This window comes from Coenobita brevimanus, chromosome 91 (assembly GCF_032717465.1).
Source record: "Coenobita brevimanus isolate Jiangsu-jjx chromosome 91, ASM3271746v2, whole genome shotgun sequence".
Taxonomy (NCBI): domain Eukaryota; kingdom Metazoa; phylum Arthropoda; class Malacostraca; order Decapoda; family Coenobitidae; genus Coenobita; species Coenobita brevimanus.
Window position 1 is genome coordinate 4,500,193 of NC_137044.1, and position 26,161 is coordinate 4,526,353.

General features: G+C 42.1%; 1 protein-coding gene across 1 annotated transcript in view; it reads left to right on the forward strand.

Moving 5' to 3' along the window:
* Polr3F (RNA polymerase III subunit F) overlaps positions 1 to 26,161 on the forward strand; it is a 46,021-nt gene that overhangs the window by 14,559 nt on the left and 5,301 nt on the right. The window contains exons 5-6 of the mRNA XM_080281745.1: positions 13,823 to 13,950; positions 20,728 to 20,851. Coding sequence (XP_080137871.1) covers positions 13,823 to 13,950; positions 20,728 to 20,851 — 252 coding nt within the window. The remainder of the gene's footprint in view (positions 1 to 13,822; positions 13,951 to 20,727; positions 20,852 to 26,161) is intronic.

Below are 26,161 nucleotides of genomic sequence, written 5' to 3' on the forward strand. Positions count from 1 at the left end.
CTATTTGAGAATCATAGAATAGTGTTTCTAGTGATAACATCAGGCTGTGGTAATCATATTACGGGTTGTCGGGGAGTGTAAAGTGGAGACTTCGTTACCCAGTTTCAGAGGTCTCCACAAGTCCTACGGTACTCGACGAAGGCTCAACAAACATCCTTGGAGAAAGCTGAAGGTATGTGCCATGTGCATATGTAATTATAATATTCTAGGACTAATAACTGATTTTTGGCATTTATTTTTAGAGAGTCGTTCGGAACGCGAATATGCCCGCGAGACACGCAAGTCAGGCAAAAACAACCCCATGGTTAAGGGGTTAAGTAATTATGGGAGAAATTAAATGCCCGTGTTATTGTTAGATCGTTGTTTCGTTTTGATATAAATCGCGACTCTACTGTAGTAAACTCTCAGTTATCTGTTGTCGCAGTATCCAGGCCAACGCAATATCCAGATCAGCTGTCTCGGCTCTATTAAAGTATATCCAGCAAAATTATGCAACATCTGGCGCTGAAATGGGGTGTAAACAGCGGTTCTGTGTAATACCTGGCATTGAGGCGAATCAGCCGGCTCATAAGCAGTAGCCAACTGGTGCCCGGGAAAAGCCCGAAATGCACCAGCCAATGAAAATGCCTGCTACGTACCATACGCACCAGCCAGTCAGAATCTGTTGTGGGAGTGGCTCACCTAGCTCGCTGAGAATACCGCCACACTCTTATTTTTGTCTGTGGATGTCGTTTGGTAAGACGTGTCTGTGCGCTCCCTTCTTCCGTCCACACAGTTCCGAAACCCTATTGCTGTGACTAACTCTGGCGTCCTGTGTTCGTTGTTGTTGCAAAACCTGTTTCCTGTTGGTGCTCGTGTCCTAGCATTCTGGTGTGATCAAGAAGATACTGTATGGTATAAATGCATGTGGTGTGAAACCCAGTGCTGTGTCTCTTTCCCATGTGTGTCACTTAAGGTCCCAAAGTGCACCATGTCCTAATGCTTACTATTGTACTTGATCCTAGTTGTGATGATGGCTGAGTTTATGGCTTTTGTGGGGGTGCCCTGGTTGCTGCAGGTCCTGCTGGCCATGTGTTCAATCCTGGTTGTTGTCTCCATGACGCCTCACCTGCTAAGAGACGTCGTATCGTTTTCTCCATGGAGATGATGGAACGTGGCTGGACCATTGCAAGACTAATGGAGCACTATGGCTTGCCCCTGACCACATTGCAGAATCCACAGAAGAACAAGCACTCCATGAAGATGTTCCTCCAGGGTGTACGTATTGTGACTGTGTGACAGCACAAATGCAAATTGATGGCCTAGTCACACTTTGGCAAACTTGACCAGGCCGCCCAAAGTGGCTCCGATGCAGCATGCTAGTGGCATGATTGTGTGTCCTGTCGAGCTGAAGGCTGCAGCAATCAAGTTTGCCGAGCAACTGGGAATTGCTGATTTCAAGGCATCTGGAGGTTATACACGGAGAAAGGCCAAATGCAGAGTACCGGATCCAGTTTATTTCAATGTTTCGCCCACTAGAGCTTTGTCAGGAATAACATCAGTGGACAACACTCCACTCCTTAAATAGTCGCTAGCCTGGCTGGTGACCAAAAAACAACAAGTAAACAATCTTACACAACCTGGCTAAACTGGCTGTCTGCTCGTTAGTAGGTATACCAATGGCTTTTCTAACATAGAGAATCCATTATTTTGGTTAATATTACATACATTTGCAATGAAGGCAGACTCATAACATCTACATTTCATGGTGCTGTCTACATGCTTAATCATTTTAGACTTTTTCTGGTTGGCATTATGCCCTGTGTCAAACCTATGTTTCACAGTCGCATTATTCATAGTGAAACACTTCATGTCATATTTGTGCTTCATCTCTCGTTTCTCTAAACCTCAAAATGTTTCTCCAACATATACGTTATTGTATCCTGAACCAGGTTCACTATAAACTGTTGCCTGGCATACATCCTGTCTGTTTTTTTTCTTTTTCTGTAAATTGTCCACTGTCACAGAACCTGTTCTCACAACACTGATACTGATCGTATTTAGCAGTGGGGAAACATTACTAGCTCCTGAGGTATTAGGTAATATGATCCTCTTTTCACACTTGTGTCTTCTTTCTTTTCTGTATGGATATTTTTAGCCTTCTTCCTAGCCTTCATGGTAAAGCAGGGTTGGAGTTTCAGTCCAATGAAAGCATTAAAAATATTCTTATATTCCTACTCAAGATATTCTGTCTAACATATGCTCAAGACTCGAAGATAAAATCCATTGACATTGTCTGGTTTAGTCCTGTTATTCGAAGCAGAATAGAAATGTACATAATTGTTCTTAGAATTGTTTTTCCTGAAAACTTTAAATTTCAGCTTGTTCTCGTCTCTTAATAAAAGTACATCTAGGTAAGACAACCTGGTGTCAGTCTCATATTCTGCCATAAATTTTATGCTACCATATTTTCTACTCAGTTTACTTGATCTAAAATCCTGCTCATATCTAATCTGAGGATCTGTCACAAGTACATCATCTACATATCCAAGCCAAACTTCCTGTCTAGGAACTATGTCATTAAAGCTATTAGTTTCTAGGTCTTCTAAAGATAAATGAGCTAAAACTGGGTTGAAGGGGACCCCATCGCCATCCCTGCCCTTTGTCTGTAATATTTATCATTAAAAGTAAAGCAAATATTAGAAACACAGAGTTCAACCAAGCAGATAAAAATATTTCACAATCACACGTAGACCATCATCTCCAGATAGTACATTACTCAGTGCATTAATGATTAGCTGGTACATTAGTAAATAATGAAACAACATCAAAGCTGTCCAGTTGCTTATTTCTCATGGTTGAGTTTTGTATCGTGTTGATTAGATTACCAGAATGCTTAAGGCTATTGCCATTGACGGTACTAACTTTATCCGAAATTGCTTTAGCTAACCTGCCTGCTAGTTTATGTATTAAGCTACCGATTCCAGAAACAATTCAACGAAATGGCACATTAGGTTTGTGTAGTTAGGGAAGTCCATAAATATATGCAGGAGAATAAATCTTTGGCAGAAGCTTCAACAAACTTTTCCACTAGGAGTTTTCGAAAGAATGTCAAAGTATACAGAAGCTACCTTCCATGAAACTTCCACGACCTCATCGGTCAGCACTTCGGCACATTTGGCGCCCAGTTTGAATGTTTTGATTTTGATTTTTTTTTTTACTTTTGGAGTTTTTGTCAGCCTTCTTCAGAAATTCGGATTATTTGTATTTTTGGATTATCAGTGTTCGGATTAATGGACTTTTACTGTATCTCCTGGGAATGATTGATTCTTTGTTTTCAGTTAGTGATGCAAACAAAAGGCCTTGTACAAAACACGAGCAAAGCCACTATCCTTGTATCTGTAGTTTTTCATAAGTCAATATTTCTATAATCTTTTTGAATCCTAGTTGCAAATTTTAAACTGAGACTTAAAGTTTTGATTTCACATTCATATAGTTGCTTGCTTGAGAGATTGTTGATTAAGCTGCTCTGACCAGCACCTTTCCATTTGCTGTGGGTGATTAATCAGTGTAACTTCCCCACCAGTCTCATTTTCTGACACTCATTGAACCTCAAAGCCTCATCACAGATGAAATGTCCCTTCCTATGGTCTAGGGTGTCCCGAGCACCCACACCAGTTGATCTGGGCTGCTCAAATGCCTCCACAGTTTCAACCTTCAATATTTCTCGATTGTCTTCAAGGTATTTCTTCACGGCCATTGGGAATAGATGACTAAAATCTAAAAGTTGCTTACTGTAAGTGTGCAGGAGATATTTAGAAGTTCTGAAAAAGCTAGCAATGGATGACATTATATACATTTCCTCTGCAGATAAGGGTGGAGGTGTAGTTGTGGTAGACAAATCTGCATTTGGTACTAAAATGGTAAAATGGACGCTTTGTTTCAAGGTGATAGTACATACAAAAGCACTGTAGAAAAAGCAAGTAAATGTGCTAGGGACATTCTTTCAAAAACTCCTAGTGGGAAAAGTTTGTTGAAGTTTCTGACAAAGATTCATTCTCCTGCATACTTTATATATATGTACTTTCCAAACTACTCAAACCTAACATGTCACTTTGTCCTATTGTTTCTGTAATCGGTAATTTACGATAGAAACTAGGAGGCAGGTTAGCTAATGCTAAAGTTGGTAGCATCATTGACAATAGCCTTAAGCATTCTGGTAATCTAATCAGCAGGTTACAAAACTTAAGCATGAGAAATAAGCAACTGGACGGCTTCAATGCTATTTCGTTATTTTCTAGTGTACCTGTTGATAAGGCCATTAATGTATTGAGTAATGCACTATCTGAAGATGATGTTCTACTTGTGCCTGTGAAATATTTTATTAGTTTACTTGACCTCTGTGTTTCTAACTGTTGCTCCACTTTTAATGATAAATAATATAGACAAAGGGCAGGGTTGGCAATGGGGTTCCCCATCAGCTCAGTTTTAGCTAATTTATTTTAGAAGACCTAGAAACTAATAGCTTAACGACATAGTTCCTTGAGAGGAAGTTTGACTTAGGTACGTAGACAATGTACTTGTGATAGCTTATCTTGGGTTAGATTTGAGCAGGCTTTTAGATCAGGTAAATAGAGTAGAAAATCCAGTAGTATAAAATTTATGGTAGAATATGAGAATGACAATTGGTTGCTTCACCTAGATGTACTTCTATTAAGAGATGAAAACAGGGTTAAATTTAAAGTTTTTAGGAAAAATACTTCTACATTTCTATCCTGCCACAGAGACCGGCACTAAACTAGGCATTGTCGTTGAATTTTATCTTCGAGCCTTGAGGATATGTTCAAGAGAATATTGCCTTGAGGATATGTTCTACAGACTATCTAGAGGAGGAATATAAGAATTCTTTTAATGTTTTCAGTGGACTGAAATTCCCTCCCTTCTTTATCAGGAAGGCTAGGAAGAAGGCTGAAAATATCTATCTATTTATTGCCAAACGCCTTTCTCCTATAAGGGGTGGCCACAATCAGATCATCTCCATGTCGCCCTGTCCCCCACCATTTCACTGCCATGCTCCCAGCTTACACTTCCCTCTCTCATATACCTCTCCAAACTTTCCCTCCATCTCATCCTTGGCCTCCTCCTTCCTCTCCTCCCCTCCACCTCACTCACATACACCCTCCTCATTTTAGTCTCTCGCTCTCCATCCTCTCCATATGACCAAGCCACCTCAGTGTGTTTCTCCTAATGCTTTCAGTCATATCCACACGACAACGCTACTTCACATCCTCATTTGTCAGTCTATCTCTCCATGTAACTCCACGTGCTTTTCTCAAATAACGCATTTTCATTGCTCTCACTCTTGACTTGTGCTCTTCCAGCAAGGTCCAAGCTTCACTTCCATACGGTAAGTTGGTATCACAATACTGTCATGCAGTGACTTTTTTTTACTTCCATGCCCACTTCCCTGTTTCTTATCACTGCCCTCCAAGAACCAGTAACCTTTCTTTCTTGTTGTACCCTTTCAAGCGCTTCACCCTCCAAACATCCATCCCTACTCATCACTCACATTTTCCATTTCATCATCATTGAACCTCACTGTACATTCAGTGACTTCATTTTTCTTGAGCACCATAACTTTACTTCTCCCTGCATTCACCTTTAGATTCCGTTTCTTACACACTCTCCCAGACTCATTCACCAAGCCTTGCAGCTCCTCTTTGTTTTCACTTAACAATACAGTATGATGAGCTAACAACAGTACTGGGAGTTTCCAAATGCTGCCGTCTCTCACTAGGGCCACTCCAGCATCCACTGCCCTACCTTGTTTCTCTTTTATATCCCCATCCATATACAGATTGAACAGCCCTGGAGGCATGACACATCCTTGTTTCAGTTGGACATTCAAATAGAAAAATTCACTCAGTTCACTATCAACACACACTGCAGTCATAACACCCTCGTATGTACTCTTCACGACATTCAGAAACTTCGAGCAGTATTTACTCCATATATTCGTAATATTTTCCACATTCCTTGTGTGTCCACCTTTTCACATGATTTCTCGAAATCCATGAAGGCCGCATAATTTCTTCCCCATCTTCAGAAACTTTTCCACTAAAGACCCGAGAATGAATATCTAATCTACACAACCTCTTCCTGTCCTAAAACCTGCCTGTTGTTCTCCAGCTGATTCCTTTGTTATTTCCCCAGCTTTGTCAATAAGTATCCTACCATATACTTTTCCTATTACACTCTGAAGAAAAATGCCCCTATGATTACCACACACTTCTTTTTCCTCTCTTTTTTTGTACAGGGGAATAATTATACCAGACTTCCAATCCTTTGGGACTCTACCAGGAACTCAACCTTCCTCCCAGACCAATCTGAACATCTTACTTATCTCTCCCCCATGCTTCAGCATTTCACCACATGCTCCATCAATTCCTGAGGCTTATCCCATTTTAACTTTCTTCATTGCTTCCACTACTTCCATCGTAGTGATTTCTTCCGCATTTCTCACCTCCGTCCTTCTCCCAGCCATTCTCCATCCACTTATACTTGTATCACTTTCATTCTCTATGTTTGACAGTTCCATAAAGTGATCTCTCCATCTGCTCAATTTTTCTTCCTTCTCCATTAGCAATCTACCATTTTTATCATTCACTTCCCGATTAACTTCTTTATCACCTAGTCAAACTCTTTTTGCCTCTATCCAAAACATTTTCTTACATTCCCTCCTCTTTACACTCAAATTCCTTCCAAATTCCTCATCCACTCTTCTTACTCTCACTTACTAACCTTTTCACCTCTCTCCTCCTTTGTATATATAACTCTCTCCTCCATCTCAGCATCCTCCACACCCCTGCTTCCCATCCACTCTCTATATGCATTCTTCTTTTGTGCCATGGCATGGCTCGCCTCTTCATTCCACCATGCTGTTCCTTGCACCCCCTTTTCTTCTTCTCTTCGGCCCACACACCACCTCACATGCTGCACAGATGTCTTCTATGAATTATCTTGCATACACCTTCCACCTCCTTTGTCTGCTCCAAATCATATTTATCCAGTCAGTCCTCCACTTCTCTCTTATATTCTGCATTTTTTCCATCCTCATGCAACCTTTTTACCCTCATTGTATGGACTATTTCCTTTTGTCCTTCCTTCCTTCTGTTCCGCCATTTCATATGAACCTTGACTTTCATCACCACTGAGTGGTGGTCAGAAAGTCCACTCTCCCAACCTCTGTATGCTCTTCCATCCATTTCACACCTTTTCATTCTGTCATCTATACACACATTATCAATCATTGCCTCTTGTTCATTCAGTTCACCACCCACCCTTCTCATCACTCGCCACATATACCTGTGGATCATTTTGTGCCTAATGAGGGTATTAGCTATCACCAACCCTCTCCCCACACAAATGTCCACTAAAGCACTGCCATTCTTATCCACTTCTGCATGCACACTCCACTCACCAACTACTCCATTCACCTTCGCATTGCCTACTTCTCCATTCATACGAGTATCTCCAGTCAAAAGCACTCTCTCTTTCCTTTCAAACTTTCCCATGCATGCTTCCACATTCGCCCAGAACTCTTCTTTCACTCTACTTGCATGATCTTTTGTTGGTGCATACACACATTTGTAGTCCTACTTTCAGTCTTACCCACACAATCCCTGAGCCAACTGATCCATACTCTCATATATTCTCCTTCCATATCTTGCACACAACAATACATACTCCTTCTTTTGCTTATCTACTCCATGCATACTGTATATCCCATCCATACTTCTCTGTCACCTCTCCATTTCCTAGTTATTCCACGTATGTCCACATTTGCGCCCTCAAGCACCTGGACAATCCCTCTCTCTTTCACATCATCATTTGCACCCCTTACATTCCATGTCGCAATCTGTACCATGTCCTTTGTTCAGTCTGTAGTCATCACCTGTTGGCCAATCCTGGTCCTTGGCTTCTTGTTTGTAATTTTAGTTGTTTTCTGGGGAGGGGCACTAACCATCCGCCAATCCACTTGTCACGTAGGGAACACATGTTAGTTGGTTATAAGGTTACCACCCAGTGTTGTAAATTATTTCCCTGTTTTCAGGAAATCTTTTGGCTTGCCACTCAGTGTAGAGCTACCAGTGCCCTGAAATAGAGTAGTGCTACATTAAGTGGTTGGATGATGGGCACCCCCACCTACCACAAAAATATCCATACAAGAAAAGAGAGAAGAGAGAAATGTGAAAAGAGGATCATGTTACCTAATACAGTAATCCCTCCAAGATCTGACGTAATATAGCCAAAGGCATGTCCGAGACTTGGGAAAATGCCCCCTGGACAGGTACTTATTGACCCTAACCCAACCTAACTTTGAAAGCCACCTAAATAACTCCCCACTGGACATGCACAGCACCTGTTTAAGACCCAGTTCACACAAATAAGGGACAGAAAGCATGAAATAGATGAAAAGGAACCAGAAAATGAGGAATTAGAAGTGAGTATGGAAAATATTTAGCAGTGTAGAGGGTACTTACAACATGTCCATGGCCGTCACGAAGATTAACCCACCTCCTCTAAGGCTCTGACAGTGGTGAAAGTGCCCTTGAAGCACGTACGGTAATCCTGTATTGTGCTGCACTTAATCCTTTGCACTGTGAATTATACAGTAATACCTCGATATACGATACCCCTAGATGCGATACCCTGGCTTAACGATGGGGGTAGAAATTGCACCACACCCTGCCTAATGATGGCCTAACCCCAGTTTAACGATGGGTTTTGATTTTTCTTACCGATTTTGATGATATTTTAGACTAAAACTGTGTGTTTAGGTTGATTTATCAACTGTTTTTAGGCATTGATTAATATGTTTCAGCCATAGGTAAGGTTAACATTGTCATTTTGGGGTACAGTTTACCAAGCTTGATTTTTTCCAGATTTATATTTGATGATATTTAGATTTGATTTGTTGGTTTTAGTGAGTTATTTACAGGTGTTAGGCTTAGGTTAGCTTCCTTGACAGCTGTTAGGCAATTTAGATTGCCTTTAACCCCTAAAGACCTATGCCGCATGAGCGTGCTTTTGTGTAATTTGACACACCAGCCTATCCTGCACAATCGATAAAGTCACACAAAAAACTGGGGGAGGGTAATTCCGCCCCTTTGGTGATGTATATGGGATCAGACCAATGAGAGCTAGAGTGTCTGGGGTGGTATGGCATGATTGGCCCCCTAAGGTTGGAGAGAAGGAACCCCCACCACCACCGTCACTTTACCTCCCTCAGCCCCATTGCATCATCTCCACATTGTCCCCTCCCAACCAGCCATACCCCAACATACCCCCTACAGCAGTGTGTGCATAGCAACCCTTTTCCCCTCTCCCTCCTCCCCTGTCCCTCCATCCTCCTCCCCCCTCCAGCCACACACACTCTACCTCCACTTTTTGCCTGGCTTGTTTTGTTGCTGTGAGCGTATACCAGACTGACATTTCATGCCTAGGGAACACTTCACATTGACATTAGTTATGTATTTATAATTATTTACCGTAAATAATGCATTTTCTATATCTACTTCAATGGTCACTGCTCCTCTGAACTGTCTGCATGCATTCCCCCACCTCAACGATGGGCGCATAGCACCCATCTAGCAGCAAACTCTCATCCCTTTTCTGTCCAACTGTCTAATGCAAGTGTTAACTGTTATTCCCAGTCCTTCATTTATGCAACAGGTCAGCTCTGGAACTGTCTCCCTCTGTCTGTATTTCCTGCTTCCTATGATCTCCAGTCTTTCAAACGCAGTGTGTCCAGGCATCTCGAAATGATTGGATCTTGAATTTGGGTCTCTCTTGTACTTTGTTTTTCTTTTGGAAGGAAAAATATTTACGGGCTCGCATCCTTTAGTTCCTTCTTCCACGCATTAAAAAAAATATATATATCTTTTCGCTCATGGGGGATTGGTAACTTTTTTGCATCTTTGACAGGTGATTGTGCGATAACTGTTCGGTCAGTCTGGCTGAAACCTACATTTTCAGGTGTGTAAATTCAGTCTCTTGAAATGTGGAAGAAAAATTTTTTTCTTGGAGCAAGTAAAAAAATCGAGCCTGTTTTGCGGCTGGAGGGACAGACCTGCTGAGCAAATTGCGTACTTTAAGGGTTAAACCTGTTTTTTGGCTCATCTGGGGGCATTATGGACTTGGTTTAGGGGGAAACCCAAGGGTAGTAAATGGTCCACATTGAAATACATGTTAAAAGTGCCCCGATATACGATACCCCGCCTAATGATGGGGTTTTACCTAACCAATTAGATCGTTAAACAGGGGTATGCCTGTAATTGTTTAACACTGCACATTCTGTCCTTACTTGTGCCATGCCAGTTTGCAGATTGGTTTTACTATCCTGCTGTGAAGCAGATTATCTGTTATGAAACGGAGATTCTTGGCTTTGCCCGTGACTAAGTGAAGTCTCTGTTGCTCCTTGACAGTACTCATGCCCATCCTTCTGAGAAGGAGTTGATTTGAGATGGAGGGCATATTGGGGTCATGTTCTTGCTCCTTAATTTGACTTTAATCTTGTAACCCATGGACCATGGTATTATTATAGCAACGAAGCGGCTGTACCAGAAGAGGTTCATGGAGGACATGATGGTTGCACTTGAGGACGAGGAGGAGGCAGCCCAAGGTGTGGACAATAGGGGGAAGAGGACCTTGGTCAACCTCAAGCGGTATTCCCTCAAGTCTGCAGTCTACAACTGGGCACAGGCTTGGAGGGAACTCCTCTACTCACGTTTGAGCTTGGTTGGAACAAGCTCCTTATGAGTGAAGAGACCATTGCTGATTTGGCCTGCTCTGAAGTTCAGGACTTACAGTAGTCTGGTGTATGGAAGCACCAGGAGAAGAGATGACTGAGGACACCATCCACGATTGGTTGGAAGTGGACGAGGGAGACCCCTGGTACCGGACTCTGTCAAACCGATTGTGGAGTCTGTGACTGCAGGAGGCACCAAGGATGAAGGGGAGGAGGAAGAGGAGGACAATGATGATGAAGTGGCAGAAATCCAAAGGCCCCAGGAGGTTCATGATGCAGTGGACATCCTTCTTAACTACTGTGAGCATCCTAATCGACACCCCATGTTTAACGATGCCATGGCCTTGTACCTGTGACAGGGCCATGAGAATGTGATAAAGTTGCAGTCGAGAAGGATTCCCAAGCTGTCCTCCATAACGTCCTTTTTCCGTCCTGTGATGGCAGCCAACACTTCGTTGCCACAGCCCTCGACCTCCTCACATCGTCCTCTGTCGACCCAGCCTTCAACCTCCTCATACTCATCATTGTCACCCCAGCCCTGTACTGCCTCACATTGGCATCGTTTACCCCAGCCAGGCACCACCATGGCCATTTATTCATCTCAGCTCTGGCACCACTTTCAGCCCCAACTTTGGTGTCTCCACCTGAGGTCTTGCCTCAGTTGAAGGCCTTATTGGAGCTGCACCTGATACCCTCTGCCACTCCATCTCTGCTACCTACTCCAACACCCTTGGTGGAGATTGAGCCTGAGATGGTGGAAGTAGAATAGTCTTTGAGGGAGCCATTCACCACTAGACCATTAAGTGCACTGTACTGTACTGCACAGTGTACAGCTCTACCCTCTGTTGATGCCAACTCTTGGTGAGTGCATACTGTAGTACACTGTGCACTGTAATACTGTACTGTATTATTACTCTGTTGAGTTTTATGCATAGTTTTCATCTCTTACTCATGGGATAGTTTTTAGGATAGAGGATTGAGATGAATAGTAACACAATATCCAGCTCGACACTGGATGTTGAGCCGATGGGGGGATAGTGTGCGATATTCGGCATTTCACTATTCAGCGTAGGGCATGGCTGAATTACAACAGATAATTGAGAGTACACTGTACTTTTCACAGTAATGCTATATATCAACTTAGGAACAGTTTTCATCTAACACTCCACTTTCTTATTACATACTGGGTAGAATGTGCTGTGAAATGATAGGTTGTCAGTACCTTACATTAGCATTTACCTCTGTAAATTGAATTATATTAATTTAAAGCTGCCTGTGTCAGAATATTCTTCTCATTACAGATTTTGAATCATGGTACTGTACTGTAAATTCTTGATTCTGTAACTTGTTGCACTTTTCAGTCAGTGAAATAAGAAAATTTGCTGAAGTAGTCTCCTGAGTGGAGGAAGAACTGCTGAAGTATAAAGGCCGGTTCACACGAGCTGAATCGTGGCCGTTTTTTTTCGCTGATTTGCGGGGAAAAAAATGCCGATTTTCGGCATTTCTCCCGGAAAGGTGTTCACACGTACTGGGACTGCAGAGGCAGGAACGCGACAACAGTGTATACAAAGATGGACCACCGTACTCATAGTAGGTGTGCAGCTCTTGCACTTTTCCAACTTCAAGATGAGCCCTCACGGCCGCGATTTAGCTCCTGTGAATAGGCCTTTACTGCCACTCAGCTTTCCGGGGGCTTCAGGGGCCGAATGCATAAATTTTCTTAAGAATAAATCATGTACAAGATTCCTTTACCTTTAACTCATATTTAAATAATCATACTTTTATACTCAAGCTTATATCAGATACACCCACACTGGAATGAACGCTAAAGTGAGATTAGTTGTGGTAGTAGTGTAAACAAGATGTCGTCTTCGTCTTCGTTCCCAGAGCTTTGCCTTGTTCGGTGCTTCCATTTAAATCGGCCCGGCTTCTTTTCCCGATTCCGGCAAAAAAAGACCGACGTGTCGGTCTCTCCATACCAGCGAAAAAAGCTGCCGGAATTTCTACCGGGAAGCAAATTCCGGCAAAAAACGACCGCGATTTTGCTCGTGTGAACCGGTCTTAACTAATAAAGTGAATGCATATTAGTATTCAATATGAAAGAAATGGCTAGTGCTTTATACAACCACTTCAACACAGGATGTCTTTTGTTTTCATCTGGCTAATGCCTTTTTTTTTTTTTTTTTTTTTTTTTTTTTTTTAGATGTGCCTAGGCTGTAAGGGTTAGGAACAGTTTCAATAACTCCTTCATGGTAGTAGCTATGTGATATTTATTGTATTATGACAGGCTCACCACCCACTCAGTTGATGCAGTGCTTCTCCTGGGTGACTGCCCTTTCCTCTCTTCCTTCCTTCATCTTCTGTGTTTCTTTCCTTCATTCTTTCCTCTCACTTTCTGCTTCGAGTGATTCAACACTCCCTCTTCTGTCTTTCTTTCCTTCATTGTATCCTCTTCCTTCTGCCTATGGGTAACACTGAGTGACAAGCCAAAGAGTTTCTTACGCCAGGAAACCATTTACTATGCTGGGTGGTCACCATAAAACCAAATTATGACGCCTGGTGGTTTAGTGGGCAATTAAGGTGCGCCAGTCGGATTGACCTAGTGCAGGTTTATATCCAAGGGTGGTTGGGGCTTACTGTTCACATAGTGCCACTCAGGGATGAGTAAGACTGGTCACTCATCATAAATGTCAGGACCAACTTGCTTAGGCTCGGGCTGTTATGCACCTCATAGGGCAGCACAGGGTTGGATGATGAATGAAAAAAGATGAATGAGATGTCCCCAGGCTCTAGAGAATAATAATGATCTCAATAACTTCTGCCTAGTACATCTGATTGTTTTATTCTGACTAATACCAGCCAATTGTATCCACTGCAATGTAGGTGAGATCTCCCAGGCTGTATAATTGGCTGCCCATTGGTTGAACACTGTAGTAACTTGGAGAACAGTTGTATTGATTTTGATGGTCAAGATGGCAGGACATCATTGAAGTGGTATTAAGAGACTTACATATGCTGTTGGTTCCTATGCAGGCCCCCAAGAAGAAGACATACCTACTGTATGAACTGGAACCAGATCGCTCACTAACGGGAGGAGCCTGGTACTCAGACCAACACTTCGACTCAGAGTTTGTGGATATCCTTAATCAACAGTGTTGGAGGTGAGGTTGTGAAGTACTGTTGCACTTATTTTTTTGTGAAATAGTTTACTTTCCCCCCTTTGTCTTTGCTATAACATGCAAAGAACTTGAGAAACTTACAACTTACACTTGAACACTTGACAACCTTACACTCTGAGTTATGAGAAAATACTGTATATGCCAACAAACAGATTTTTTAGGTGTTGGTAAAACGTTGATGCTAGGCCTTAAGGCTTGTATGTGATCTGAGCATCCTGTTTTAATGATGTCTGCAACAGGGTTGTGGAGTTGTGGGGTCGTCTGTTTTTGGTTGAAGTTGGAGTTGGTAAAATTCCCACCACTGCAACTCCGAGGTCTTTGGTTCTGAAATGGTATTATTCATATCTTTTTAATACTTAATACAGTTTATTTTACAACCATGTGTATTTGTTATTATGCAAGCTATCTATCTATCTATTGCCAGACGCCATAATCCTGTAAGGGGTGGCCATTGATTTTTGAGTTATTTGTTTTACGGGGAGGGGCACAGACCCTCCACCAACCCACTTGTTGGCACGTAGGGAGCATGTATGGTTTGGTTATATGGTTACCACCCAGCATTGTAAATGGTTTTTGGTTGACAGGAAACCATTTAGCTTGTCACTGAATGTAAAGCCACCTGAAAAAAAAAAAAGAAAAAAAAAAAAGAAAAAAAAGATAAAGGCTAAGGAAGAAGTAGGCAGCACTACATCAAGTGAGTGGATGATGGTCGCCACCACCTACCACTATTATGCAAGCACTGTAAGTAAAAAATTTAAAATAAAGATTTCAGAATTGCATCTATCAGAATTCATGAATATTATTCAGTTACCTGCATCATGTCCATGTGCAGTATTATTAGTACAATATAATAGTTGGAGTTTCGTACTTGTAAAATTTCTGGAGTCAGAGTTGTATTTGTAAAATTTGTGGAGTCGGAGTCGTACTGGTAAAATTTGTGAAGTTCGAGCTGTACTTGTTAAATTACTGGAGTCGGAGTCATACTAGCAAAATTTCTGGAGTCTGAGTCGTACTTGTAAAGTTTCCAGAGTCCGAGTCGGGAAATATTATCACCAACTCCACAGTCCTGGTCTGCAAGCTGTGTAACAGACATAAGAAAGTATTGGGGATTGACTTCACTTTGATGCCAGCCGGAGGAATATAGTTAGAAATATGTATATGAAACGTTGTTGAACATGAGAGGATGTGCAAGACAAGTATTCTTTTAACAGATGTTCTTAGGGGAGGGAAAAAGAACGGCAACATAGAGTCCCATATTTCCTCCCATGGGACATAGGGACATGAGGAACAGTGCTTTTGCTTTTCACATTTACAGTTCTGAATGATTTTTAATATTATCAGTGAAAAATAAAAGTAATGGTTGATAAGTGTATCCCCATTGAATGGAGGGATACTGTAGTTTAAGTAGCATTGCAAATGAAGAGTTGAGGGGAAGGATGGCACCTGAATGTATTAGTGATGTCATGAGAAAGGGTAGATTGAGGTGATGTGGGCATGTGAAGATAGAGAGGATGACAACTGGATGCAAAGGATGAGAGGTATGAACATTGAGGGTAGAGTACTATAGTGTGAGACAGACCGAAAAATACTTGGGATGAAGTCATTGACTATAGCCTCAGGGATAGAGAGGCTGCTTGAGATTGAGAAGTGTGGAGAGCCGCCATTAGGAGACCAAGGCCAATGCATGCAAATATTTTGGAGGCTTTGTAAATAAAGTGAAGTAGGCTTATGGAAGTCCTCGTCGTCATCATCATCCTTAGACAGTCCAGTGCAGGAAGGCCTTTCCTGTCATTTTCTCTCTGATGCTTTGGCTGTTAATCTGTTTTATTCAGTCCCAAGAAATCTCTGAATTTCATCTCCATTTTATTCTCTTTCTACCTCTTCCATGCACTTCCATCTGTGGGTTGCCATTTACTTACCCTGATTGTCCATCTGTTTGCTATTCTAAGAAGGTTATGGTCTAAGCACATTAATTTCTGCTATTTTATTGTGGTTATTATATATTATACTTCTTTTCGTTTGTCCAAGAAGTTTGTATTGTATCGGTCATATTGTTTATGAATGCTTCAGCTTGCTTGCAAGCATTGGCCCTGGTCCCCTGATAATGGCTCCCCACATTGCTTGATCCTTGGCAGCCTTCCTATTCAGTCTCTCATCCTTGACATCACCCTCTATAACCTCATCACAGGTCTTTTTCAGTCTGGCTTTCGCAACCCTAACCTGACATTCACACTTCTCATTTTCCACACCCAGTTGTCGTCCTCCATCCTCTCCACATGCCCAGATCATCTGAGTCTGCCCCTTTTCATCACATCACAAATACACTCCAGTCTTATCTTTCCTCTCAACTCTTCAGTTGTAAACCTAGCCCCCACAGACCTCATATTCAAGGACACACTACACATCTGTCTAATCATTTTCATTTCTGTACGTTTGAGCTTACAGATATCCTCTTCCTTTACTGCTCAGACCTCACAACCATACAGCATTACACTCCTAACACATGCCACATACAAAGATCCCTTAGCACAGAGGGAGAGCTATCTTATTGTCAGGAGAGGCAACAGGCCCCATAAACTTCCTCCTACCACTTCTTACCAGCCCCACTTCCAGCACATAACATATCACCCAAATATAAAAAACTCTTCCACACACATAGCAGCCGTGGCTCAGTGGGTTAGAGTGCTCTGCTCTGACCGTAGGGTCGGAGGATCGAATCCACCCAAGGGTCATTGGTAGACATCAGGAAGGGCATCCGGTCATAAAATGCTACACGCTCCAAACCAAAGTCCTCTACCCAGGGGCAACGCCTTAGCCCTTCCCAAAAAAGGGGTACCTGGCTTAAAACTCACTACACACAGTCCTTTCACACCTGACAGTCTCTATGTGCTCTCCCTAACACGCCGCACACACAACCGTCATCCACTGTCTTGATTTAGTGCTGCCTACTTCTTCCTTCCCCTTTCTCATTCTTTTTGTGTGTCTGCTCTTGTCTTCCTATTTCCATCATCTTTCCTGTCACTTTTTATTACTCTTCTTTCCTTTTCATTTGGCTTTACATTGAGTGACAAGCCTAATGGTTTCCTGTAAGCCTGGAAACCATTAACGACGCTGGGTGGCATCCATATAGCCAACCCATACATGTTCCCTACATCTCAGCTAGTGGATTGGTGGAGGGTTAGTGCCCCTGCCCGTAAAACCACTAACTCAAAGACAAACGGCCACCTCTTACGGGATTATGGCATTTGGCCATAGATAGATAGATAAGTCTCTCACGCACTTACATATCACAAATACTGCTCAAGATGGAGTTACTTCGCACACCCTTGTGGCAAACTGCACATGGCCATTCTCCCCCTTCCCACACCCATGTGGCAAACTGCAATGGCCACTCTCCCTCTGCATTGACAGTACCACCACCATCCCTAGATATCATCACTTTTGTTTATTCAACATTTACTCTCAAACCCTTGTGCCCCATTTCATCTTTCCACTTCGTAAATCTTCTCTCTGCCTCTCATTCTCTGCAGTCAGCACCAGGTCATCAGCATACAATGACTCCCATGGGATTCCATTTCTTAGGTCATGTGAGAGAGTTTCAAGCACCATGTCAAACAATAAGGGACTCAAGACTGACCCTTGATGCTTGCCTACATTCAAGGAAAACATATCAATTGAATCCCCATTCACTCTCACCAGGGTTCGACCACCCACATACATAGTTATAACCACTCTTACCAGCCACTCGTCAGTCTCAAAGTTTATCATTGCCTACTTCACCTCCTCCCCAGGGACTCTGTCAAAGGCCTTCTCCAAATTAACAAAAATGGTGTACTGTTCCATTTTCTTTCTTATGTATTTTTCACATGGCTGGTGGACAATGAATATGGCATCATAAACCCACAGTGCATCTCGTCGTTTTTCACCCTTTCCCTAATCATACTTTCTGGGACTGTCTCCATTACCTTCATTATCTGCTCCAAAAGTTTTATGCCTCTATAATTTCCTGTTTTTCCAGGGCATCACATTTCTCCTTTTACACATTTACAGTCGTTCTCTTCAACCAGTTGTTTGGGACAGCACACTCATATATAATTGCATTTATCCAATCAGGAACTAAACCTACACCTGTTTCTCCTGAAACCTTAAGCATTTCAGCAGTCAACTCAGACACACCTGCCACTTTCTTTAACTGCATTGTGTTTGTTGCCCAGCACACAGTGGTAGCACCACCATCAAAGGCCAAGGGTCAAACACTTGATCCAGTGACAAACCTTCCCTGTTCCAAACTCCTCATTCAGCATCCATTTATAATGCTTTCTCCAGGCATCTTTAATATCCTTACTGTCCACCATTACCTTTCCCTCATCATTATTCACATACTGCTCACTTAGGATATCCCTGTTTTCTCTCCTTGTCTGATTTGCCACCTTAAATACTACAGTCTTCCTTTCAGCACTATTTAGGTTACTTAGTAAAAGTCTCTGGAACATAAATTTTTCCCTGTATACCTCCTTTCTTGCCCTATGCTTGGCAGCCAAATATTCCTTCCAGTTACCACCCCTTTTCCATTCCCAGAAAAGCATTCTTTTCTCTTTAACTGCGGCTTCTACACGCTCATCCCACCTCCATGTTACCTTATTTCTTGGAGGGACCTTTGTCTATTCACACACTGAATCAGTAACTCTCAGGAGATTGTTCTTGAGAGCTCTATTCTGTTCATTAACACTTGGCAGCAGCTCCCTGTTTTTCCATAACTCTGCTTATCACGGAATAGAAGGCATCCCTCACCGCTTGCTTTCTCAGCTTCCGTATTTTCCTCCTGGGTGCATACGTCCTATTCTTCACTACCTGCTCCTTAAGGACCTTGTTACATATCGGTAATTTGTGTTGCTGCACACACTCTTTGCTACCTATAACTTTAACATCTCTCACCAACCTCCTATCAGTCCTCTTGACCAGGAAATAGTCAGTCAGGCCACTGTTTCCCCCAGACTCATGTGTAAGCAACCTACTCTCTCTTTTCCTAAAATGTGTTTTTCAAACAATCATGTTCGTTGCCTCACCAAGTTCAAGTATGCTTTCCCCTTCCACATTCCTTGTACCATTAGCTCATCCCCCATGTACCCTTTCATATCCTTGAGTTGCTTGACCTATGTGATCATTCAAGTCCCCTCCCAAAACAGCAATCTCATCATCCCTTACATGACTTACATCATGTATAAAGTCATTCCAGAATATCTTTTTCCACATAATCCAAGCCAGCCTGTGGAGCATACACTGATGTAAATGAAAGTATGTTATAATCCTTTAATTCACTCATTACATTCATGACACATTGCACCCATTTTTTATCAACCAGCACACCCATGCCACCACCATATGCATCCATACTTCCTTGCCAAAATAGCTTGTACTTTCAGTCCCACCCAGCAGTCAAGCCGGCTGATCATCCCCTATACTTAACTTCCTGTACACAACCAGCCTCCACCCACCTCCTAGTCATTGCCTTTGCTGCTTCCCCCGCTCCGCCCTTAAAATTACCCACATTCCATGATGCAACTCTGAACCCCTTGGATGATTTAGTTTCATCAGGCATGCATTTGCTTATCCCTCTCATTTCTTGGCATAAGTTGCTAATTAAAGGAGGAAACGGACTGTTGGCTATTTGAAAAATAATATGATTCAGCAAGATTCTCAAGATTTTTTTTTCTTTTTTAAGTGTGTAGAGAACTTGCAGAGAAATATTTTCATTCCCTGTATGTTGTAAATGAGCCATTATTGTAGTACATCATCATCATTGTCCTCATTGTTGCCGCTGCCGCCATCATCAGCCAGACCTGTTTTCTCACCTATCTGCAGTTATAGATCAAATTTTGCATAATTATTAAAACACTCAGTGTGAATCAGGGCAGATGTTAGACATTGTAGTATATAAATACTGTACTACTGTATACAGTTTTGGCAATAAGTTCAGAAACTCCCAGTAATGATATACTGCACAGTGTCAGGTATAGTATCAGTTATCATGGCTGTACTGTATTACCATATATATGAGGAGTTTAGTATTGAAAGGAGAAAGATACCAACTTTGCAGAAATGAGTTATGGTCAGTGCTGAATAGGCGAAGAGTTCCTCAAGAAACTGGTGAAAGTGGTTAAGGCAAAAGTGACCACCCATTTACATTGTTAATGAAAAAAAAAAAAAAAAAAAATTATTTTGCATTAATTTAAAAGAAATTAAATTTGTGTCGGTTATTAAACTGCCTTTTTCTGATAATGATTAAATATTTTTTCTTAAGTATCTAGTCCTTAGATATATATGTGTAATATTATTTACTCATAGGCAAAACTGTTGGCTGTTTGGAAAATAATATCTTTCAGCAAGATTGTTTAGATTTTTTTTCTTTTTTAAGTGTGTGGAGAACATTCAGAGAAATATTTTCATTCCCCATATGTTGTAAATGAGCCATTATTGTCAAAGTTACAACAGTGCAACAATTGAGACGTTTTCGACCTTGTTATCTCAGTTCTTGGTGACTTCATCCCTTGAGTACTAAACGGCTCATATATACAATACCTTTTGTTGTACTGAATGTTTGATATAGTTATGAAGTCAGATTTTAATGCAGTAAAACTGAAGTTTCATGTATTAAAGCAGAATAATTATTAAATAGTCTAAGATAATATTACTGTATTTGGTGCATTTCATAAAATTAATTGTTTGCTTTTATAAGAGTGGTATACATTTTATAAACAGATTTCTAGAACAAAAGACAGTACGTGCCAGACAAGTAGCTGGGGGGCCTGTAGCTGTGTGCAATGCATCATATGGGTCATCGAAGGAGGTTCTGAAGCACATTACAGACTTAGGCATTACGAAGGTAAATAGTGTGTACATTACTGCAGTTACTGTATACCTTGTCAGTTCCTAATTTACTAACCCCTTTGTATGACAGAAAGTAAGGTAGGTTTGTTGTTTTATTCCAGTGAAAGTGAGGCTTGCAGCCTCCTGTAATTCTGGTGACAAGTTAGTGTGGTATCCCAGCACTAGACAGGAGGACTGTAAGCCATTGCATGTAGGGTTTACCTAGGTAATGTCCACTTACCAATGGACAAAGGAAGCAGTGTGACCTGTGTTTTGTTTCTGAGGGCAAAAAGCATCCAGCCTGTGGAAATCCATCATGAGTTTGTACCAGTTTGTCATCATGTTATGAAGATGCATTTTTTTTTTTTTTTTTTTTTTTTTTTTTTCCAATGCAAAGAAGGAGGAATTAAAGGAAAGCAGCCTGCAAGATTGTTCCCTCCATGAAGAAGAAAAGATGTATAGAGCCAAATTCAAGATCTGTTGATTCTGAGATGCCTGGGATATATTGGATTCAAAAGACTGGAGGTCATAGGCAGAGGGAAAGAAAGACAGAGGAAGACAGTTCCATAGTTCACCTGTCGCATATGTAAAAGAACTTGGAGTATCAGTTTACTCTTGCATTAGAGAGCTGGACAGAAAAGGGGTGAGAGTTTGCTGCTACATGAGTGCTGTGCACCTGCCATAATGGTGGGGGTTTGTAAGCAGAGAGTTGAGAAGAGCTTAAGAAAAAAAAATGCAACAGTACAGCGAAAAGACAAGCTGAAGGGAGTCAGTTAGAGGAGGAGAGCCAATGGTGTGAAAACTCTTTTACTCCACCCTTTTGAGATGAGCTGTATGTGAAGAGCCCCCACCTCTCCAACATATGAAAATTGTACTAAACACAGAGGTGAATAAAACCCCTGTGTGAAGTCAATAGCTGTGCAGTGGTAAAGAAGGCTTGGAGTCAGCTTAGCACACCTAATCTCTTGGAATCAAACTTTGCAAGTGAGGTACATGTAATAGGATCTTTCCATGATAAAGCCTGAGAGAATGAAACCTCAAGTATATTAAGAGATGATGTGAGATTGAGTTGGATGTTGTTAACTCTTGCCAAGCAGCAGACCTCTTATGGGGCACAATGGTCTCCATGGGCCAATCTGCAAACCTCATATAAGGTGAAATTTACATTGATTGTAAAACAGTGATGCTGAGGAAGTAAACTACAGTACCTTACAAAGAATCTCCCCAGCAGGAGTTAAAGAGTAAATGATATTCCTGTGAATGATATGGCAGGTTGAAGGATGTAGACAGTTTTAGGTGCATTAAAAACAAAGTTACTTCTACCCCAATCAGAGGTATGAGCCAGGTCAGAAATTAGGTCACATCCCATAGCCATAGCCACATCCTATGTTTGATGAAGTAATTGCTTTGATGGACACTGTGAGAAGTGAGTGGAAAGTTGGGTAGAATCATCAATATATGGGTGGATAGAGTTAGATTTAGAGCTTAGAAGGTCACTGATGAATAGAATGAAGAGAGTTGGTGACAGGAGAGAGGAATGTTACTGTTGATAGGTGTAGGAGAAGATTAGTGGCTGTCTTCAGCAGCAGCTAGAAAATGAAAGGGGTGTCGTTGATTTGGAAATGGGTGGGTTAGCGTAGTGAATGAACAGAGAAGTGAGCAGCCATCCACTTCCGGCAGTCATGTTGACATTGATGCTTTGGTGAGGGGTGACTGATTTGTGTCTGTTGTGCAGTTGGAACAGAGATTCAGTAATTTCCAAACTGCCCTCCTACGGTTTCTATCCTTCTATCTGTGCCTTCATCGCTAGCTTCCTTTCTGGTCGTTCTATAGCTGCTGTTGTAGATGGCCATCGTTCTTCTCCGAGATCTATCAACAGTGGTGTTCCTCAGGGCTCTGTCCTATCACCAACTCTCTTCCTTTTATTCATCAATGATCTTCTAAGCTGTACATCTAACCCTATCCACTCATACGCTGATGACTTCACCCTTCACCTTTCCATTCGGTTCCCGCAACGCCCATCTCAACAATTACTTCAGCAAACAAGGGATGAGGCTATGGCACACCTAATGTCTGACTTGGCTCGTATCTCTGACCGGGGTAAAAATAATATGGTTGTTTTTAATGCATCTAAGACTCAGTTCTTACACCTATCAACCCGTCAAAATCTTCCACAAGTATACCCACTAATGTTTAATAATATTCAGCTTAATCCTGCATCATCCCTGAACATGCTTGGGGTTTCATTTACTCGGGACTTATCTTGGAAAGATCATATTACATCTCTTGTAAAATCTGCTTCCAAGAGATTGGGTGTGCTAAGCCGACTCCGCTCTTTCTTTACCCCTGCACAATTGTTGACTCTATACAGGGGTTTTATCCACCCCTGTGTGGAGTACAACTCTCATGTGTGGGGAGGCTCCCCACATACAGCTCTTCTCAATAGGGTGGAGTCAAAGGCTTTTTGTCTCATTAACTCTCCTCCTCTTACTGACTCCCTTCAACCTCTGTCTCTTCGCCGCACTGTTGCATCTTTATCTCTTTTCTATCGCTACTTTAATGGTCACTGCTCCTCTGAACTGTCTGCTTGCATTCCTCCACCTCTACGACGGGCACGTAGCACCCGTCTGGAAGCAAACTCTCATCCCTTTTCTGTCCAACTCTCTAATGCAAGAGTTAACCATTACTCCCAGTCTTTCATTTATGCAACAGGTCAGCTCTGGAACTGTCTCCCTCTGTCTGTATTTCCTGCTGCCTATGATCTCCAGTCTTTCAAACGTAGTGTGTCCAGGCATCTCAAAATGATCGGATCTTGAATTTGGCTCTCTATTGTATTTTGTTTTTCTCTTGGAGGGAACTGTTACTGCGGGCTCATGGCCTTTGGTTCCTTCTTCCTCGCATTAAAAATATATATATATATATATATATATATATATATATATATATTTCACATGGCACAGTATGGGGCAACGTTCTCAAGTGTTTAGGCTACTGAAGGGTTAGCAGCAGGTGGATTCCCAGGCAGCAGACAAATGACCAGAATAAGTGCACTGACAGATGTGCTTGCGCTCCAGTGCTATGCAGGAGAGGGTGAGGATTTTTTAGGTAGAATCATTGCTGGAGGTGAGACTTGGATGTTCCATTATTGTCTTGAGAGTAAAGCCCAATCTGTGACATAGAAGCACATGGCACCCCTGCCCTAGAAAAATTCAAAACAAGAAGAAGTCAGGGGAAGTGATGGCATGTGTTTTGGGACATGCTCGGAGTGTCTTTGATAGATTTCAATCCTCACAGCACAGCACTCAATGTGCTCATCATACCACCCTCGCAGTACTTAAGGATGCTGTTTGTCACAAATGGGCACTCTTTGTTGGTCAGGGAAGTGTTGTTATTGCACGATAATGCCCAGCTGCACATTGTTTATGCTGCAGTGAATCTCATGGCACTTGTCATTGGGTAATTCTGCCCCTTCCTGCCCATAATCCTGATTTGGCACCATCAGACTTCATTTTTTCGCCAACTTGAAGGAGCAGTGTCGAATCCTATGCTTACAATACACTCTACATAAGATGTCCAAGAAGAGGTCAAACATTGGCTACATCTGCAGGATGTGTCTTCTACCACCAAAACTTGGATTCCTTGATCTGCTGCTATGATAAGTGCCTTTCTAGACAAGGCAGCTGTGTTATAAAACAGACTAAATGTGTGGAAAAAATTATATCTGTTTCATGTCTTTTATTTCAACTTGTTTACATTCAAAATACAGCTCCACCTGCTTGTCATAAAAGGCAACTAAATGGGGTCTTTTTGTCTCCAATCTTTCTCTCCATACTGTTTTTTTTTCTCTCTCTCTCTCTCTCTTCTGTTCTCTCTCTCTTCTTGATATAGATGTGTTTCTTCCAGCCCTTATTTTCCCCTTTGCTTCCATCAAGTTCGACATTTGGCTTCAGGGCACCTATTCTTTAACCCTTAAAAGATGAGCATCGGAATGGCGTGACATACGTTCAGGACAGGTATAATCGGCAGGTGCGATATAGCGAGGGGGTGGGGTTGGGGGTGGTGGGGGGGATGGGGGTGGTGGTGGGAGGGGGGAGGGGGAGGAGTAGGGGTGGGGGGTTTTGGATGAGGTGGTTGGGGAGTGTAGAGTAGGGGTAGGGGGGGAGATGGGGGTAGGGGGTGGGGATTGGGGGTAAGAGATGGGGGTGGGTGTGGTGGTGGGTGGTTGGGGGGTTAGGGGGTGTGGGGGGGCGGAGGGGCATGACCACATATGCGGACACCCATCTTTTTGGCCCTAGTACTCTTGGACAGCATGTGCGGGCTCCTGTCTTTTAAGGATTAAGAACTTATATGATGTCAACCCTTCCTCCCTTCCTGGGCCAAGGCTTTCAACCATCTGACCGATCAAGTCACTTCGTTGCAAAGCCACATCTTCACCAAGCCATTTCAATGCCAAATCCTCTTTGACATCAAAACTGCTTCAATGTCAAGACCACTTTAATGCCAATACTGCTTTAACACCAAGACAGCTTCACTTCCATGACCACATCAGCACCGAGACTGCTTCAATGCCAGGATCACTTCTGTGCCTAGACCACTTCTGCACAAAAACCATTTCATTGCACCATTCCTGTTTCTGTTCTATTGCAGGTCATTATCTTTGAATTTTTGCCACATGGTCCTTAATCCCAGGTGCTAAGAACATGGCATTTAATTCAGTCCTTTTCAAAATACAGTAATGCAGAACCTTACTTTTTTAGTTTACCTCATTGTAGGGAGGGTATTACATCAATTTCTGTCAGTATGTCACCTTCTGACACCCGCTTGGCCTTTATACTCCAGACTCCATAATTGAAAGTTTACTGTAGCAGCTCAGGTGAGTTGGAAACTTGTTTTTCACTTTGTTTTGAGGGTAACTTTTTGCCAAAAGTGTATTCCCATTTGAACCCATGTCATAACAGACTCTGTATATGAGAAATTGTTACATGATAGATTTTATTAAACACATCCTGATCATAGAATGAGGGCACGCTGTACTGTATATCCCTGGGAAAGGGAAGAGAACTGTAGAAATGATACCGTACAGCACTACTGTACCTTCATACTCCCTGCTTGTAATGTGGCAACCCATTTGCGTAGAATCTACATTGTAAGCAGCCTGCTAGAGCACCAGAGGAGGGAAATTATGCCAGTACCTGCAGCCTCTTTCTCTTTGGATTTGTGTGTCCAGTGAGGGCAGAGTGTTGTTCTAGGGATCTCCCTACCTTGTGTGTATGTGGGAAGTGGGTTGTAATGATGATTATTATCTGAATAAGTTCTGTTAAGTAAT